At 39.8% G+C, this 19,045-nt stretch overlaps 2 protein-coding genes, 1 long non-coding RNA gene and 1 pseudogene across 3 annotated transcripts; 2 read left to right on the forward strand and 2 right to left on the reverse strand.

Annotated features, from left to right (window-relative positions):
* Window positions 1-1,075: 1,075 nt before the first annotated feature.
* On the reverse strand, window positions 1,076-3,753 carry LOC148845875 (uncharacterized). Its single transcript, XR_016101920.1, has 3 exons — window positions 3,623-3,753; window positions 3,289-3,529; window positions 1,076-1,506 (listed from the first exon to the last, which is right to left on the reverse strand). It is a non-coding gene; the product is annotated as an uncharacterized LOC148845875 (long non-coding RNA).
* Window positions 3,754-9,868: 6,115 nt separating this feature from the next.
* LOC148845876 (anthocyanidin reductase ((2S)-flavan-3-ol-forming)-like) lies at window positions 9,869-12,221 on the forward strand. Its single transcript, XM_088956372.1, has 6 exons — window positions 9,869-10,205; window positions 10,335-10,504; window positions 10,619-10,816; window positions 11,021-11,180; window positions 11,267-11,480; window positions 11,601-12,221. Exons 1-6 carry the CDS (start codon window positions 10,079-10,081, stop codon window positions 11,743-11,745), a joined length of 1,014 nt encoding a protein of 337 aa, XP_088812498.1. The 5' UTR covers window positions 9,869-10,078; the 3' UTR covers window positions 11,746-12,221.
* Window positions 12,222-12,559: 338 nt separating this feature from the next.
* LOC148845877 (8-hydroxygeraniol dehydrogenase-like) lies at window positions 12,560-16,226 on the reverse strand. Its single transcript, XM_088955131.1, has 6 exons — window positions 16,135-16,226; window positions 15,936-16,049; window positions 15,665-15,814; window positions 13,351-13,711; window positions 12,957-13,110; window positions 12,560-12,759 (listed from the first exon to the last, which is right to left on the reverse strand). The coding sequence occupies exons 1-6, from the start codon at window positions 16,224-16,226 to the stop codon at window positions 12,560-12,562; spliced, it is 1,071 nt and encodes a 356-aa protein (XP_088811257.1).
* A 1,066-nt stretch (window positions 16,227-17,292) lies between these two features.
* On the forward strand, window positions 17,293-18,630 carry LOC148845878 (transcription factor Pur-alpha 1 pseudogene; annotated as a pseudogene).
* The last annotated feature ends 415 nt before the right edge of the window (window positions 18,631-19,045 follow it).

The raw sequence follows: 19,045 nt of genomic DNA on the forward strand, positions 1-19,045 counted from the left end.
TCTTCCAAATGTGTCATAAAATGGAAAGACACTTTTTCATAAACATGCTTTTCTCATGCTCATCTTTCTTGATGAGCTTCGCCCACCAATCATACAAGGTGGGGTCTGAATCATTTGGACCGAATTAATTCTGGTTTAACACTGACCAAATTTGTTTTGATTTACCATAATTTTTAAATATATGGTCAAGATCCTCCTCTTCTCTGCAAAAACTACAACCACCATCAATGTTAGCCCCTCTATTTGTGAGGAGACATTTAGATAGGAGTTTATTTTTAAGAAGGAAAAGAAAAACTTTTAGTTTTGGGGGGGCATTTAAGATTCCACACAATTTTAATCCAGTTTACATTATATATCTCTCCCCATCCCCATCCCCACAAAAATCCTCATGCCCATCCCTGCTCCCATCCCCACCATGCAACAGGGTTTTCCCCATCCCCGTTCCAACCATTTTTTTATAATGCCAAATTAATTTTATTTTTGATGTCTATTTCATTCTGTTTAAAAAAAAATAAAATAGTTGCAATCTGCAATCTACTTTGTGACATGACCTCGCTGCACTTAAACATACCCTCCATTACTATGACCTGTTAAAATTTTTAAAATCCTACTTTGTCCTTCTATGCCTTTTCTAAACCAGTTTTGGTAACATACCGACTGCTGAGACTTTGGTCATCACCACCATTTTAGTTGAGATCACCATGCTCCCACTTGGCTGCAGTATAATGGTAACATATCGACTACCAAGACTTTAATTAACATATAAAGAGCAAAAATAAAAAATAAAAAAAAAATTGGAAGAAGGTATGACGATTGCACACATAATGTGGATATTGAGAGTTTGTTTTCGCCTTCTATTTGAAATTAGAAGACATGTCACCTTCTGTGTAATAATGCATAACACATTTGTTTTGAAGAAAATCATTAATGTGAAAGCAAATTCATCCACATATTTAACTAAGATCACAAAATACTGAATCTACTTCCTAAGGCACATATCTAGCTAGCAGGTCTTAGATAACCAACAAGAAAAGAATTCACCAACTTCACTACCAGATGCATATCAAGAGTGTGGTTGGGGTGAATCTGTATTCAATTAAACCATAAATGGATTGATTTCGAGGACTTGAAAAATATCAAATTTACATTTAGATTTTAGACAAATAGATACAATTTTAAGAGATGACTTCCCTTGAGAAGAAGTAACAAAGTTCAAAGAGAAAAGTATCACCATAGTTGCTGATGGGAAAATTACCATATCTGGGTAGTTGGGTATATTAGCATGGCGGCATATGATTTCAAAAGTTTTCAATTGAAACATAATACATTAATACTAAGATTTTTTAAAAACAAAGAATAGTTTTTTTTTTGTGCGTGTTTTTGGAAAGAAATCTAAGACAGTGAAAGAGATCAAGAAGAAGATGGAAACTTGAAATACAATTCCAACATGGAGATAGCAAGATGCAAATACCTCAGTAGCAAGGAAACCATTGCTAATTCTCCCTCCTGCAATCAATTGGACAGAAATTATTGAATTGAACATATAGATTTTTGACTTGCCATGATTTTAAATGGAGGTTATATGTAGATTGTTGAACACTTGAACTTTAAGACATACTGACATATGATTGGATACAAAATTATATGTTACAGGGAATTTTCTATTAGAAAAGCATCCTACTTGGCTACTTTCCCATGTAACAAGGCATCAATCGGTCTATATCTTAGAGAGAGAGGGGGGGAGAGAGAAAGTACCATTTAAATGATGTCCTTGGTATATGAATGATGTAGTTGCAAATCTTAAAAGCTGTAAGTCTAGTTACTTACTGATTATAAACACTTCTTGATCACAGAATTAGTGGAACTGCATATCATGTGTTTCTTTCTAACATGTATAAAGATTACACATCCCACACATTTTAATGTATTCAGACACCTAAAAGTTAAATGGTGCATGAAAAACAACTTATAACTCAATATAGTGCGACTTAAAGAGAGAGCCAACCAAAAGGTGGGCATTGAGGAGAGGGGATGAAGTCCTTTGTGTCCTCTAGCCCTGGCATGCACAGATGAGCTTGATACTTTATTTTGGATGATAAAAGCATGTTTGGTGAGAATCATGGTTTTCAAAACCGGACCAGACCGGACGGTTGGACCAAAAAACCGAGAACTGGTCAGGTGACCGGTTCCATTTTACCCCATAACCGTTATTTCCCCTAAAACGGTTGATTTGGTTAGCAAACTGTTGACGCGGGTGGTCGAACTGTTCAATGGTTTGACCGGTTTTTATTTTTTTGAATTTTTTTTGTTAGAACTAGCCGTTCGTTCGGTTTGAACAGTCAGACCGTTCGACCCGAGAACCAGACCCCTAACTGGTTTGTTGTCCGGGTTGGTTTTAAAAACCTTGGTGAGAATAAAATGCTTTCTAAATTTCTGATCTGATGCTCTGGGTCATGGATCTATACTAGGACCATTGAAGGCTCATGGACTTTAGGCTATGTTTGGTTTGAAGGAAAAGATAGGGAAAGGAAGGGAAAGGTAGGGAAACCTATACAAGGTTTTTAAAGGTTTTCCTACCTTTTCCTTCCTTTCCCTGCTTTTTCCTTCAAACCAAACACAACCTTAATGTACAGATTTCCAAAAGATTTGAATGCATGCCACATTCACCAAAACAGTCCAATGGAATCATTCTTCTCATTGTTCTTTCACTTCCAAATATATGGCTTTAGATGAATCTAACTAATTTTGTTGAAACTTGAAACCAAGAAATGTTGGGTTCTCATATCAACCTTTGCCAGTACTTGCAGCACAATCTTTGATCATATAACCTATGCCTTATTAAAACAAATCAACTCAGCTAAGATAAAATAGCAGCATTAACTGATATTATTCATAGAATGCAAGATAACCAAACATATGAGAGAAATAATGGAGATGCAGTAAAGGGTGGATAGACAGAAGGATAGAAGTCAGGAAACAAGAAGCTGTAAGAACAAAAAATAAATACATAGTTCCAGACTTCCCAAAAATTTACAAGGAAAAAAATGACAAAATTGGTTGCTATTTTTTCAGGGCATAGTGCAACTACATATAAGCCATCTCTAAGCAGAAAAGTACTGTAGAAAGCCAAAATAAGGTTTGTTACCATTCAAGTGATTCAGTTCTTCATGAACCACAACCACAATGAAATAATTCAATAATAGAAATTTTGGTTAGGTCTCGCTTATTTTTCTTATTTCTATTTCTTCTTGGTTAGGTCTTGCTTTTACTGGGGATCTAAGCACTTACTGGTTATTGAATGCATTTACACGGTTGGATACTGGATTTCATTAGAAAAGAGAGGCATCCACAAATCTTGAACTTGTATGGGAGGAAGGCTCTTTACCGCAGACTAGTGAAATAGGCTATAATAATTTAAACAAACTACCACTAAGACCAAACAAACTACAAGACTTTAAACAAATCAAGTCATAACTTGATGTTGCCAGGATGAGAGTCTGCACTTAAAAATGGTGCCTTGTTGTCTGATCTGTTGCAGTAGAAAAACAAGGGAGGAAGGAAAAAAGTGTGAGAGAGAGAGAGGGAGAGAAGAAGAAGAAGAGAGAAATCGGTGATCACTTACCTTAGCGGAGTTTTAGTTCAGTTGGTTCTTCAAACTTCAGCCACCCGAGGAGGGAGCGACGAGAGATGAGAGAGAGAGGGTTGGAAAGTAGGAATTGGGTAAAGAGAAGGGTTTGAGGAGGTTGTCATTTTTGCTTTTTCTTGTTCGAACCAGCGAGAATGGCCACGTTACGGACCCACTAATAGGCCCATGGGCCAAAGTAACTTAAGAAATTTAGAGGAATCATTGGGGTGAATAAGATTTGGTTGGTGAGAGTTTTGTGGATAAATATCTATTGGGGTCTGTTAAAAGTCATAGGTTAGGTCTAGGATTGTTGGGAAGTTATGTGAAGAGTGGTCAAATTGAGGTTGGGATAAGTGGTCAAGTTGTTGCTTAATTTTAGGAGCTAAGTTTTTAGGAGCCAGTTATTATGCAAGGGTTTATTTAAGGAGCCTGGATTTCATGTTTATCGCAGTCACACATGGAGAATATTTCATTCTTTGCATAGTATTATGCAAAGGGAGATGTTTCCAATTCACGGGGGGTGGTGTATTGTGAGTAGGCATGGGCAGGGTTCTCGTGTGCAAGAGATTTACAGTCCTATTTAATTTGTAATTTTCCTCTTAATGAGAATATTATGAGAATTGTCTTTCGTTAATTGAGAGTTATGTCTTTGGAGGTGTTCATCTCCCTCGAAGTAGACGGAATTTACGTTACACCCCTAATTGGGTCTATAACAGGCCATTCCCTCAAATGGGAGATTGCCATTCCACCTAACCAAATGGTTGGAATTAGAATGGACCATTTTGATTTTGTTTCGTACCCCTATTCCTATGAACTAATCGGACCCTAAATGTAGAGACTGTAATAACTATTCACTTAGGCTCAGTTTGAAAAGAGTACAAATACAAATATATATGGTACAAATACATACAAAAATTAATAGAATTACGGTGGGGATTGTTTTGAAATATCACAGGGCCGGTTCTTTGTTGGAAGAGCGGTTACTACAACTTGTAACTCTACTACAGAAGTTGAAGCTATTGGAATTCTTGAAGGCCTGAAATTAGCCTAGTTCTTGTCGATTTCTTCAATAATTCTTGAAAAGTGATGCGAGGTCAGTTATTGATCTCATTTAGTCTGATCGGGATCCTCCTTGGCACCTTCACACTGTTATCTCTGATTGTCGTCGCCTCATTTTCAATTTTGCTCTCTTTATTTCACATCCCGTATTTGTTCCATGACTTCCTTGCCTTTCCACTTCCAAAAAAACAAAAAAAAAAAAAGGGTTGAATACAGATGAACATATGTTCAAATAGTTAATGAATAGACTGGGGTTCAATGTATTCACATAAGATAAAATGGGTTCAATCTATCAACATCTATTCAAATAGTTGATGAACAGATGTTTCAATGAATCTAATGGTGACATCAAACTTAATGGGCAGATTTATAATACAAATAAAAAATGCTATAGTGCCTTTTTGAATTCTGCCATACCCTAACTAAAGCCTTCTTGTCTTCATAAACATCCCCTGGTTCCTTCCCTTTGAAGTCTCATCCCATCACCCTTCTTTCTTAATAACCCAAATTGAACTTAAGCTCTTCTCTCTCAGCAACCCCATCCCTATTGGAAGAACTCTATACGTCAGCTGCCCACAGTAGTGTCTCCCATTTCAGGCCGAACTCTCACCTTCAGCGTTTGAATCTGCCTACCTCATCAAGAACCCATCTGTACGGCTGCTACAAGAAGCTTTTGATCTCCATTCCTTTCTCAACCACAGCTCAAAATAGATCCACCAAGCAAAATCAATGCCTCACTTTTCTTTCCAGTTATTATTTCTCTAAGACCTACTCATTCTTGGACTCTCCAATCTTTATCTGCAATACCCTGATGAGAAAACCATACTATGTTGCATTGAAGTTATTGTCAATTCTATAGTTCTTTGCTTCTTTTTACTTTTAATTTCTCTTATGTTGCACTGAACTTTTTTCGGATGGATAATGCAATTAGCTTTCCATTTACTGGGAATGGATTATCCAAAAGGAATTGTGTTACCCAAAGGATCAAGAATGCTAATTATACTCCCATGATTGATGATTAGGAAATCTAATTATTCCATCTTTAACTAGACTTATGTAAATGGAGATGATGAAACTTGAAAGTGTAAACTATAATTCTACTCACGTGAGTAGGATTAGCTTTTCTATTTAGAAGAATTGAAAACAAATGGGTGTTGAGATTTTAAGGAATAATATATGTTGGGATTCACATGTATGTGAGTAGGTGCATGGAATGAGGAGTGAAGGAGAGTCCTACATTGGAAAGACACAAGAAGTGCAAGGGACTTATATACAAGAGTGGCCCATAACCCAATAGCTTAGACTTTTGGGTTGTAAGTGGTGTTCATCTATTGTGTACAAGTCTTATGCGTGCATACGTGTACAAGCCCCCAATTTTGGCAACTCCTCGTGGTTCGTGACTCCCCTTGAGGCTCAACAAGTGGTGCCAGAGCCGAAGGTTTGGCTGGATGCAAGTGTTGGTAGATGCACATGGTGACTATAATGGCTTTTTCCTCTTTCCCCATGGTTGAGTAGTTTGCATGCGATGGCTTTCATGGCTCTGCCAATTCTCCATGGTCGAATGGGTTGGACAAAAGCAATTGGTGAGCGATTTCCAAGAGAGTGTAGGTGGTTACCATGATACCTCCTGATGAAGGATGATTTGACCCGATCTATGAAACGGCGACACGTGGACACTGACTCAACATAGGTGGCAGCTCAACATTGCGGTCCAGTACGGTTAACGGGCCCATAAAGCAGTTCACTACATCGTAGCGTGCAAAAGGAGAAGCTCGCCACGACGCGAGCTCCGGGTTCCCCGAGCTACCTCCAAAGGGATATTTCGAGGCAACCTTGGCTCGTAAGCTAAGGAAACCAGCTCACCCGAGCTCCCAAGCAGGCAAGTCATCCCGAGGATCAATTCTACTAAGGGCACTCCTGAAGTACTCTGAGCTCGCTGAAGAGTAGCTCGCAAATGATCCGCACGAGCATTCCTCAGGAAGCTTCTATCCAACAGACCGTACCAATCAGATTGCGTCCAGTCCCTACTGACGGCACAGTCCATGTCCTTTTGGTAGTTTGCACCCACGTCTCTCAGTAGGTGGAGGCATGCCTGTCACTTTGGAGACGTGTCACTTACCCGAGCGAGGAGTACGTCACAACGACCACCTGTGCAGCCTTGGCAGGTAACAGCTGTGGTAGGAGCCCAGTGGCGGTTATGCCAGATCTCACAAAAACACCTCTATAAAAGCCCTCAGGGCGGAGGAGAAACTTCTTCTTCTAAAAAAAGAAAAAAACACATCTACTCACTCGAATACGGTGATAAGCGTGACCTCCACTCTTAGCCTTCATTTTTCTCTTTACTTCCCAAAAACAATACTAACTTAAGCATTGGAGTATTCCCACCGGGTAAACCCCCGGGAATCCTTCCTTTCATCTTCTTAAGTGTCATTTGTTGCCAACAAGAAGCCCTTCTGCAACCAGCTAGGAGTGCCCGGGTCACACTACATCACCTCCCATGGTGACGTGTGTTTGGATAGGTAGCAGTAGGTGGTAGGCTCTCTATGGTCATGAGCAAGGGCTCTTGGTGTTGTCCATGTAGTGTATATGGTGCATGTCAAGCTTGATTATCGACTTCTGTTTGAAGGTGAGTAGTTAAAGAAACTTACATATGAGGGGGAGATTGTTGGGAATCACATGTGAGTAGGTGTACGAAATGAGGAGTGAAAGAGAATCCCACATTGGAAAGACAAAAGAGGTGCAAGGGATTTATATACAAGAGTGGCCAATAGCCCAATAGTTTATGGGCTTTTGGGTTGTAAGTAATGTTCATCTCTAGTGTATTATGGTACATGTTAAGCTTGATTATCGACTTCTGTTTGAGGGGGAGTAGTTAAAGAAACTCACATGTGAGGGGAAGATTGTTGGGAATCACATCTGAGTAGGTGTACAAAATGAGGAGTGAAAGAGAGTCCCACATTGGAAAGACGAAAGAAGCCCAATAGTTTATGGGCTTTTGGGTTGTAATTGATGTTCATCTCTTGTGTACAAATCATGTGTACGTGTACGAGCCCCTGGTTTTGGTGACTCCTCATGGTCCATGACTCCCCTCGAGGCACAACTATATATAGTTTGCTCTTAGTAGTGGTTGAGAGGAAGATAGATGAGGATGGAATTGCTGAGAGAGAAGAGGTTAAGTTCGATCTAAGTTGTTAAGAGAGAAGGGTGTTAGGCTTAAACTTCATATAGAAGAAACGAATGGAGATGTTTATGAAGATGGAAAGGCTTTAGCTCGGTATGGTGGAACTCAAAAAGGCATTGAAACATTTTTTTTATTTGTCATAAATCCATCTGTTAAGTTTAATGTCACCGTTAATTTTCAAAATCTTAAAAAGGACAACATGTTCGATTGTTATTGGAGGTCGCCTGCGACAACCGTGGCTGCTGTAGATGCACATTCCATGTGGTGCGGTGGCAGGATTCTTACATAAGAGATGTGGAGAACAAAGTCGAAAAGGGCAATAGAAACACTTACAATGGTAGTAAGGACGAAAGAAAAGAGAGGGATAACGAATGGAGAATGAAGAAAATAGGGGTGGTAAGGAAGAAGAAAAGCTATGGCGGTCTTGTAATGATGTGTGGCGATGGTAGCTCCTACAGGTAGGGATGGCAATTTTCCCCATCCCAACGGGGACCTGATTTTCCTGACCCGGTGGAGTGGGAGCGAGGATGAGGACTGTGACAGGATTTAAAAAACATATTTAAAATATATATATGTTATATATATGATATTATTTATATATACAAAACATATTTAAAATATTATTTATATTTTAGCATTTTTATTTATTTTAAGTAAATTTATTTTTCAAAAAATATTGTTAACTAAAAACATTTTGGGGATTCGAATCTCTATGAGGAACCCGTCCCTATTGGGGATTGGGGATGAAGGACAACTTTTATCCCTGATGAAGATTGGGGACGAGGACGGAGATTAATTTTAAAATCGGGGTCAGGGACAAGGATGGGGAATATGATCCCCATCCTGAATCCGCCCTATTGCCATTCCTACTGGTAGGTGGTGGTAGTGTTCTCAAACCGTCATTGACTCAGACCATTCAGCCCAAAAACCATCCAAATAACTGATTCAATTTTACCCTTGACCTGTTCATAGGCCAAAAAACATTGCCTTGGTCAAAGAATCACTGACCCGTGCGATCTAACCATCCACCCAAATAGTGGTTCACACGTTTAATAACAAAAAAAGGTGTTGAAAGATGGAGAGGGACTCTCATATCAAAATTCAGAGATCACCGAGATCCTAGAGAGAGAGAGAGAGGCCAGAAAAAAGACTGGAGCGAAGGGATCTCAGATTTGAGAGAAGAAGAATAAGAAGAAGAAGAAGAAGAAGAATGGACATCAACTTTCTACTGCGCTTTTATTGTCACTACCATCACTGGTGAACGCTGGATCCTCCTACTCATTCTCCGCCTCTTTCTTCCCTCCTCTCCTTCATTTCCTTTCTTTTCTTTGCTCTCATTTCTTTTTCTCTTCCCTTTCTTTCTTTCTTTCTTTCTTTCTTGGGTTCAACTATGATATGAAAAAGATATAATATCTGAAAAACAACTGACCAATAAAACAGAATCATAAATGTGATAAGGAACAAGGTATTATTTATCAAAATTCATGGGTGGGTTTTGATTGGTCAAAACTTTTTCCATACCATATCCTTTCTGCACCGATTTTCCCTTCTTTCCTTCATTCTTTTCTTTCATTACTTTCTTATTTTCTTATTTTCTTTCTTTCTCAGCTATAACCACCTCTGCCTCAACCTCTCCTCTCAAAGGCAACCACAAATATTTGCCCTAATCTAATCAAACCGTCTGAACCGTTTAACCCAGACAATCAAATTACTGATATGAGAACTGATAGCCACAACAGTTCGTTTCTGGATCGATTTTTAAAACCTTGGGCGGTGACCACCTTCTTTCAATGGGCTAATAGTATTCAAATAATTTACAATGGCGCCCTACATGCACATCTCAGCGTGCATTGGGAACATCTCCCAATACACGGTTGGGATATTCAGTGGGGCGCCCAATATATCGGACATCACTTATGATACATCATGAAACTGGGACCCGCCACGTATGAGATGTGCGGTGTTAGATGAGTTGGAAAGACATTGGGATAAACTTCAAATCCAGTTCAAGAGGCAGTTGGACTGTTTGCTTTCGTCACAAAAATGGTTTTAGTTCGGTCCAAGACTTACGACAACAGTGGTCTTCGGTCTTCAGTATTCACCGAACAAGAAGGACTCATTGACAGACAGCCGATCCAAAACCGACCCATTGATAGCCACTTAATCGAGCAAAAAGGAATCGGGAGAAGGGAGAGGCTGCAGCTGAACCAGATATGACGACCATGATCGACGGAAAGAAGAGAGCATGCGTCACTGGAGGCACCGGCTATATGGCATCTCTACTTGTGAAGTTGTTGCTTGAGAGAGGCTATGCTGTTAACACTACTTGCAGATGCCCTGGTTCGTCTTGTCTTCACTTCTGACATCATTATTCATCTCCTGATTACATACTAACGAAACTGGGTTGACTTTAATTGAAGTAAGAGAAATCGACTATTTATGTTTATCTCATTTTGGGGTTGCGTGTAGACAACCAGAAGAAAATGTCTCACTTGTTGGAATTACAAGCTTCCTTTGAGGAGCTGAGAATTTTTCGAGCCGATCTGACCCAGGAAGGAAGCTTTGATACTGCTGTGGCTGGTTGTGACTTTGTCTTCCACGTTGCTACGCTGATGAACTTTACTTCTAAAGACCCAGAGGTAAATTTGCTTCCTATATAATTGGATTTTCCAGGAGAGGGGCACCCCTTATGTGTTTGCCAAAAAACCCATGTGAGTTCGTAACTCTACTTCTATTTATCATTAACCGCGCAGAAAGACATGATTAAGCCAGCGGTTCAAGGGACATTAAATGTTCTAAGAGCTTGTGCAAAATCAAACACAGTGAAGCGCGTGATTTACACATCTTCCCTAGCTGCTTCCATGGGCCGAATTAGTGGAACTGGTACAGTTATTGATGAAGGGTGCTGGACCGACGTTGAGTTATTGGCGTCTGAGAAGCCACCTGGTTGGGTAGGACCCTCTGTCTACATATCATTCCATGGTTTCTTTGTTTTCAAATATCCATCAGCCTAACATGTTGTGTGCAGTACCAACATGATATAGCAGAATGCTCCAAATACATGGTGTTCAATGAATTTGTAAAGTGTTAAAATGAAAACAATTATTTGCTTAGTCTTCCTACTTAGTCTAAACTGACCTCATTGGCATTAACAGGGATATTCAGTGTCAAAGACACTGGCTGAGAAGGCAGCATGGGATTTTGCCAAAGAAAACAACACGGACCTAATTGCCATCCTCCCTCCTCTCATTGTTGGTCCGTCTCTTACACTGGAGGTGTCTGCCAGTTTCTCCTCTGCTATGGCCTTCCTCACAGGTATGAAACTGATTTGTTAGAAGCAGTCACTTGGTGCAATTCTTGATGCCATTTTCTTGCTTCTTTAATGGCTTGTTATGCAACAGGAAACCAATTCTTAATTAACAGCATGAAAAATGTGCAAAAGCTATCCGGTTCAAGATCGATATCACATGTGGAAGATGTCTGTCAGGCGCATATATTTGTTGCTGAGAAGGAATCAGTGTCGGGCAGATACATTTGTTGTGCTGTCAACATCACTTTTTTGGAACTAGCAAATTACCTGAATAGGCGATATCCAGAGTATAATGTTCCTATTGAGTATGCACCAAGCATAAGAACCCAAAATTCTAACCACGTAATAGCTTATATGATCATATTGTAAATCTCTTATAAATGGGAGATAGTAACTGGAATCCATTGATGTTTAACTAATTGCAGCTTCGGAGATTTCATTGAGAAGGCCAAGGCGATCTACTCCTCAGAGAAGCTTATTAATGAAGGCTTCCGTTTCAAGTATGGGATTGAAGAAATTTATGACCAAGCAGTGGACTATTTCAAGACTAAAGGATTGCTTCCCAAATAAAGGCAAGAAGCTTTTTGTGTACAGGTTGCTTCCAGGATTGCTTAAACCAGGCATATGTCTCTAGCAGAGGTTCCTTACTGAGCCAACAACTTATCACTTTGGATTTCGTGCGGGTCTCTGCGATGACTTTCAACCAGTCTTGCATAGACACTCCTAAATGGATGTTGTGTCCATGTCAGACACATATATTGGAGCCCAACATTAATTGTATTCTTGAGGACACTTTTACATGACATTTCCACTTTTATCTCCTTGATTATTTGATATAAATGAACAAATAATGTACAAGATAAATGCCATTTTGTCATATTAAATGTCTAGAAGCCCAAGTTTTTCTTCTCGCTGAGTCAGAGTCTTGGACCCAAGCGAGCTATGGATGTTTGAACTTGGGCAAGATAGAACATTATGAACCCCACTTAAACATCATTATCCATGGTCTCATTTCATAAGAAGTTGTTTTGATTCTGTTCCTTTCATCAATGCTCTAATTTACTTGATTTTAAATGCAAGAAGTCTAATTGTCTAACTACATAGGTGATCAGTAAGCTTTCCTGTATTTATTTCATTTTTACTGGCGACAATGTTGGATGCTTAACAATTTTTGGCTGCCCTTTTTGCTTTTTATTATAATTCACTTTTGAGGGGAGAGAGATGCACCATAACCCTGTATATCTTATTGAACCAGTATTGTTTTGCTTTTATAGTAGTCTAGCATACAACACTTGTTCTTGCATTCTGAACTAAGCTATAACAAAATTAACTAGTCATGATCCATGGAAAGCCTGCATATTGGCTTCAAACAAAAGAAAACTGTCTAAACAGTTAAGGTGTTTGCTATATCGATCACAAATCGATATCTAACATCCCCTCTTGATAGCCTTTGCATTGCTTTGTTCACATAGTCCATGGAAATAACTTCAATATCTGAGGTTATATTATGCTCCCCTGCAAAATCTAGCATCTCTTGAGTCTCCTTCAATCCCCCAATTATACTTCCTGCAACAAGCTTCCTTTCTGAAATCCAAAATCAAAATCAACATAGCTTTCATTATTCATCAACACTTGGAAATAAAGAATCAAATTTCCACAACCATCAACTGTTAGAAAAAACAGTATCTACACCCAATTTCCATGCCTCGTAAAAAGTTATGGAAACTGTGTACTGTTTATAAGATGAACCATGACAGTAATGCTGTTTAGTTGATACTTACCTGTGAGCAAAGGAAATAATGGCAACTGGACTGGCTTATCAGTTGCACTCAAGAATATCAGCTTCCCGTGTGGCTTCAAGAGATGGATCAGGGATGTAATCAGGTCTGGTGTAACAAATGTACTGATGATGCCATCCATTGTGCCCATGGCAGCCTACACCATGTGAAACACACATATCTTTATTAAGAAGGGCATAACCATTAACTGACCACTCTACATTCTAGCACACAATTGTTAAGCATGTAAAGACTGGGCTCAGATCATATGCTAATCCAAAGTCTAAACCCAACTTCAAGGCCACAGGGTAGGCCCATCAAAAAGAAAACTCTTTCTACATTAGTACACTATAGCCAAATTACCCATCAAGCAGTAGACCCTAGCTAGCAATCTCACCTGCATCTGTTCAGGGTCACTGCTGACTAAAAACAAGTCTGCACCAAGCCGTTCAATTGCTTCCTTCTTCTTGCTCTCAGATCTACTGATCACAGTAACCTTCATTCCAAAAGCCTTGGCAAACTTCACGGCCACATGTCCGAGTCCACCTAGCCCAACAACACCCAAGTGTTGTCCAGATTCATTCAGTCCATAATATTTCATGGGGCTGTACACTGTAATCCCAGCACACAGCAGTGGTGCTCCACGGTCCAGGGGGAGATTGTCAGGGAAGTGGACAACAAAGTGCTCGTTAACAACGATAATATCCGAGTATCCGCCATAGTTTCTTGTGCCATCATTGAAGATGGTGTAAGTGTTAGACAGTTTTGTATGCCCTTAGCTTCAATCAAAATTGATGTACTTTATGAGTTTATTGTAAATGAATAAAAGTACATATTTGATTCATGTTCCCTTGGTATGTTTCTGTGTAATACCCTTAAGCTGGACACTTATTGAGACTCGTGTTAGTTTAGAATGTTCACAGCCAGTGGGTCGGTCTGGGGAGACCTATCCTAACAAGGCTGACACTGTGGTGCCACCAAGTCAATTGAGGTGGCTTGTCTCAGCTACCGGGGTGAGACCCTAGGCACATATAGTGTGGGATTAATTGAATCTTTGAACTGGACCAGATTTCCAGTATTGCCCTGGACCTTGGAGATTGATGGGCAAAACTGAAAAGTTACACTTGACCCCTAGACTCGATTATGATACTGCACTAGGTGTCGGATCGGACTGTCTTTGATGTACCATTCAGTGAGATCCTTAGCGGGGGTCAAAACCTGGGTATGTTGGGACAATCCGAGAATTCATCTGAGTGGGTGATCATAGTGACAGGATCAGCCCCTTTGTCGGACAAAGGTAATGATCGGGAATGCACTTCACTATTGGAAACCAAGACTGTCGGCAGCCGATTTCAACCATTGAGATTTGTTTTGCAAAGTATATTTTATATGAGATATAAAAGTATATATATTATGGTTTCTAAAATGTTTGCAAAAGGGTTTTAATTCCCAGGATCCATATAAGTGGAGAGTGCAACATTGTTCCTTGTAGCCGAGGGAGAGGTCCTCTCTTGTCGGGCAATGTATGATCATTATGGGCTGAGAGGTTAAGTGTAAGACCATTGAGGATAATACCTGATGGGCTAATCTTGCATCTGCCCACAGTCCCTGGGTGTTACAAGGTGGCTTGGCCCAGGGACCACTTAGGGTAAGTGTTGGGCCCATAGAGCCCATTCGATGGGTTTCAGGGGGTGCACTGTCTTAACAGTGTATTCAACCAGGCCTTGTAACAAAGGCTGGGCCGAACCCATGTGGCTGATGTGTAGATCAATGCTTGGGTCCCACGCCATACAAGGAAGCCCAACTGGGTAGCAGTTAGGAAGGTTAAGTGAGCACATAAGCTTAATGGGCCTAAAGGCCATTTCGAATTGGGCTATTAATTTAGTTAATTAAAGGGGCGGATTCTGAGATGGATTAGCAGTTAGGATAGGGTTTTGATCCTATCCGCTCAGAGAGTCCAGATCTGAATGTGATTCAGATTTAGAAACTTCCTAATAAGATTAGGATAAAGCTAATCTAATCTGCAGATAAGATAAGGGTTTATCCTTATCACTAAAAGAGAATGCTGATCCAAATATGATTTGGATAAGCACCTCCTAATGGGATTAGGAGCTGATCTTTTCAAGTTAACAAGAGGGAGGAGGGGGCAGCAGCCTTGAGAGAGAACAAGAAATACATCAGATCCTCTTTAGTGCTGAAATCAAGAAGAGAGAATTCTGCACCCTGCGAATACTCTCTTGCCGCCTCCCTACTCTTGCCACCCTGTTTCCCAGTTCGATCTCCAGCTGTGGGAGAAGTCAAGATTGGATCTTGACATCAATTCTTTGAGAAATGATTGAAAAGGAAGCAGTGCTCACGTTCCATCCTGTTGTTTCTTGCGAAGGACAGAGTTCTTGGGGAAGAACACTGCTGATTCTGCTCCATCCTGCACTGCGCCATCTTCAATGGGAGCAGTCTTTGGATCCTTCCTTGGGCGTGAACACCTTCGTTGGGAGATATTGCTTCTCCGTATCAGGTATCATTCTCTCCCATTCCTTTTGGTTCAGATCTGGTTTAGTTTAAGGTTCAAGATTTATCCTTGAAAATATGATTTTCTAAATAGGGAATGTGATTCCCAGTTGAAGGGAGAGAAAAATTTTTGAAATTCGCCCCTTATTCCGCAATCTTTGGGTGTCCATGTGATGGATCTCTCAACCCTTCAGTAAGTATTGATTCTCTTGGGACAGTAATTCTCCAAATCCTGCTCACAGCTATTGCTTCTGCAGCAAGATCCAATCAAGCACCCCACACCCACTCTATCTCCAATCTTGAATTTTCCTACCTTGCAGCTGATTTGTGTTACCACACCTGCAATTTCATGCCTACAGTAACGGTTGAACTCCAGTTATAATCTTTACATTAAGCAGAGAGCACATGGTTCTACTTCTACACCATGTGAAAATAGAAAAATAACAGAGAATTAATGTTTGTTGTGTTGATTACCCAGGAACAACAGGATAGATAGAGAACCCAAGTTCATCTTTAATGATGTGTAGGTCTGAATGGCAGATTCCACAGTAGAGAATCTTCACAGTGACATCTTCATCTCCAGTGGTCCTGTAAACCAAAACAACAACACACCCTTATCAGTTCTCAGTTAAGAAATATGGTTCTTCACATATTGCATAATATTTAATCACACCTTCTAGAGTGGAAAGGGGAGAGAATTCTTGAAGAGTCTCTTGCTGCCCACCCCAAGGCCTTCTGAGTGTTCTCTTCTTGAGAGTTCGACATGTGTATGTGTGTGTGTGTGAGAAAGAGAGAGATTGCATCCAGAAATCAGCTTACTTGAGCTTGGCATATATACAAGGAAGAAGGACATGTAGATATGGCGTAAGAGGTGATGTCTTAATTCAAGGTCAATAAGAGTGGCTTTAGACCTTTGGTATGTGGTAGCTTGGTGCTCGTTTGTCAAGAAATGAATAGCATAATCAATCAAGGTTCAAAATATTGATAAGTATCGTATCAGAGGCTTCCCGATATGCCCCCTCCAAGGAGTATTTCAGGGTTTTGACTGGTTCAAGGGGTGGATAGACCTTAAACCGGCCCCTCTAAACCAGATTAAAAAAAAAAAAAAAAAAAACTACCAATACCGCCCACATATTTTTTGCCTCTTGATTCATTTATTTTTTGCCTTTTGACTAAGATGCGATGTGCTCCCAATCACTTCCATGTTTTGCTAAATCTCTTCATTTTACAATGAAAAGGTTCTAAAAGAAGTTGAATGGTTGGAAAGCATATTGTTTGTCTCTACTCTCTGGTGTTCTAATTAAAAAAAGCCTATAGCACATCAATATTGAACTTCCTTCTTTTTATTTTTTATTTTTTGGGAAAATTTCTTAAATTACCCCTAAATTTTAGGAAATTGACTTATACACCCCATTTGAAAAATCTCTTATAGTATTTCTAGGTTTTTGGCAATGGAAATTGACTAATCTGCCCTTATTGTTAGCGCACTGTCCCATTCCGTCCTCATGTGATTGCACCCAATTTTACCCTTAGCCTGCCTTCTTTTTCATTACTTTCAGTAGAAATTCGACATGGGTATGTATCATCCTTGAACAACACATACTGACCCACTTCTGCTTCTAAAATCTTCTCTTTCTCTGGATGTTCTCTTTCTGATCAAATGAACCACATGGGTCAAACTCAGAAGGCAGAGAGCAAGAACAGAATCTACAGGCAACTATTATTTCCTCTGGCCCTGTTTTCTATTCGCATTTAGCAGAAATTACGATGGTTAATTTTGGGTAGAACGGGCACCGGAAAAACCTTCCATAGACCTGTATGGTCGATGACCATGGTGTTCATGGTATCCAGCCATCTTCTCCGGCGGTGGCCCCAGATAATAGTGCCCGCTGGTAGGGAACTCGCCATAGTTGTAAGCTGGTAAAGTCTGGACCCTTCCCAACGTTATAAACTCATACTTCAGGCGAGTTCTGGGCCTCTAGATTGCGCTGTAAACGTAAGGGATCAGACCTCCGGCCATGTGTAGGAGGAGAGACTTGAATCATGCTTAGAAGTTTGGAGGAGTATATAGAGGATGGGTATTGGAATTCTTATCTGAACTAGAAAGATAAGTCTGTGCTTGCATTAAATAACCTTTCGATCATGTCTTAAACCAAAACGAGATTTTTAATTTTTAACATATCAGATTTGGGGATAGAAGTGGGGATGAGGATGGCTTTGAGTTTTGATTGAAAACTAAGAAACTCCATTGCTCAACCTGGTATCTAAAGTCCAATTCATCGACCCGGTTCAGTTTTGACTAAAAACTGAAGATTTCCGAGAAGACTTCGGCTAAAAGATCAACCATTATTGTTCTTGTTGGTGGCATTTCCTGGTTCTTAAATCTCTTCAATTACTACGTTAATTCCGACCAACAGGGCGTTTTTAGCAAGGAACTGCAGCTTGACACCAAGGTGTTTAAATTTGACATTGGTAAGGAGAATAAATGGGATAACTTTTTGAAGGTTTCAGAAGCTTCAATTAGCAGGAATCGTAGCAAAATTATTGTTTCTACTGGAAGTGCCCGTGATGAAGGGTGGGTTTCATTCAGGAACATCTTAGTAGAGATCAATGAAGCTTCAAGGCTTTTTATCTTACCCAATCAGCAAAAATTCTGAACCTTCAGAACGCCTCGTGGGTCTCTCCGCTAGTCCGATGATGTAGGTGCTGGCTTCATTTCTGGCCATAGTAGTCAATCTGTGCCAACGTCGGATGAAATTGGTAACTTGGGAGTTTCAGCTGATCAAAAGAGGTTCTTATTTGATCTTGGGACCAACAATGGGGGACACTTCTTGAGGATATCTGAGGTGGCGGGGGCTGATCGCTCTTCCATCTTATCTGGGCTAAAGCAGTTTCATGAAATGGTTGGTCATTTTGGGAGATTAACAGAGATCGTATTGGAAGTATGAGAGGTGCAAATGTCCGAACAGTTGAGCCCCCACAGATATGAACCTGAAGATCGAGCTAAGGCTTTGGTGAAAGTTGTGAATCTTTCATTTTTATTGGATGATCTATTGTTGTCTGTTTGGTCAGGGCTGCGATTGTGCTTTCTTGTTCTTCTCTCCCCCCTCCCCTTTTCTTGCCGTATGTGGAGAAATTGAAATTTGTCAAACTTCCAACAAAGGAATAACGGAGAACATATTGGTCAAAACTCTTCCCATATCATATCTATCCTGAAATTCTGTAATTCTTGCATCTATGGAAGCGTGGTGAGGCATTACACGTTGAAACACTTACCATGAGAAGACAAATCAGAAATCTGGGTTAGATCAAAGGAAGAGGAGAGGATGCAGTGAAGTAGAGAGGTAAAAATTTCAGGATAGATATGATATGGGAAGAGTTTTGACCAATCAAAATTCACCTATGAATTTTGATAAACAACGCCTGATTGGTTACCACGTTTATGATTTTTTGTTTGTCTACGTAATTTAATAAAAACTAATATTAAAAATTATTATAATGATTAATAACTAATTAATAAATAATTTATGTTAATTAATAATTAATTATAACCATTATTATTTGGTAATTAATATTAATTATTA

The sequence above is a fragment of the Nelumbo lutea genome, chromosome 7, assembly GCF_056320005.1.
Source record: "Nelumbo lutea isolate HS-2025 chromosome 7, American lotus-T2T, whole genome shotgun sequence".
In the NCBI taxonomy this organism is placed as follows: Eukaryota; Viridiplantae; Streptophyta; class Magnoliopsida; order Proteales; family Nelumbonaceae; genus Nelumbo; species Nelumbo lutea.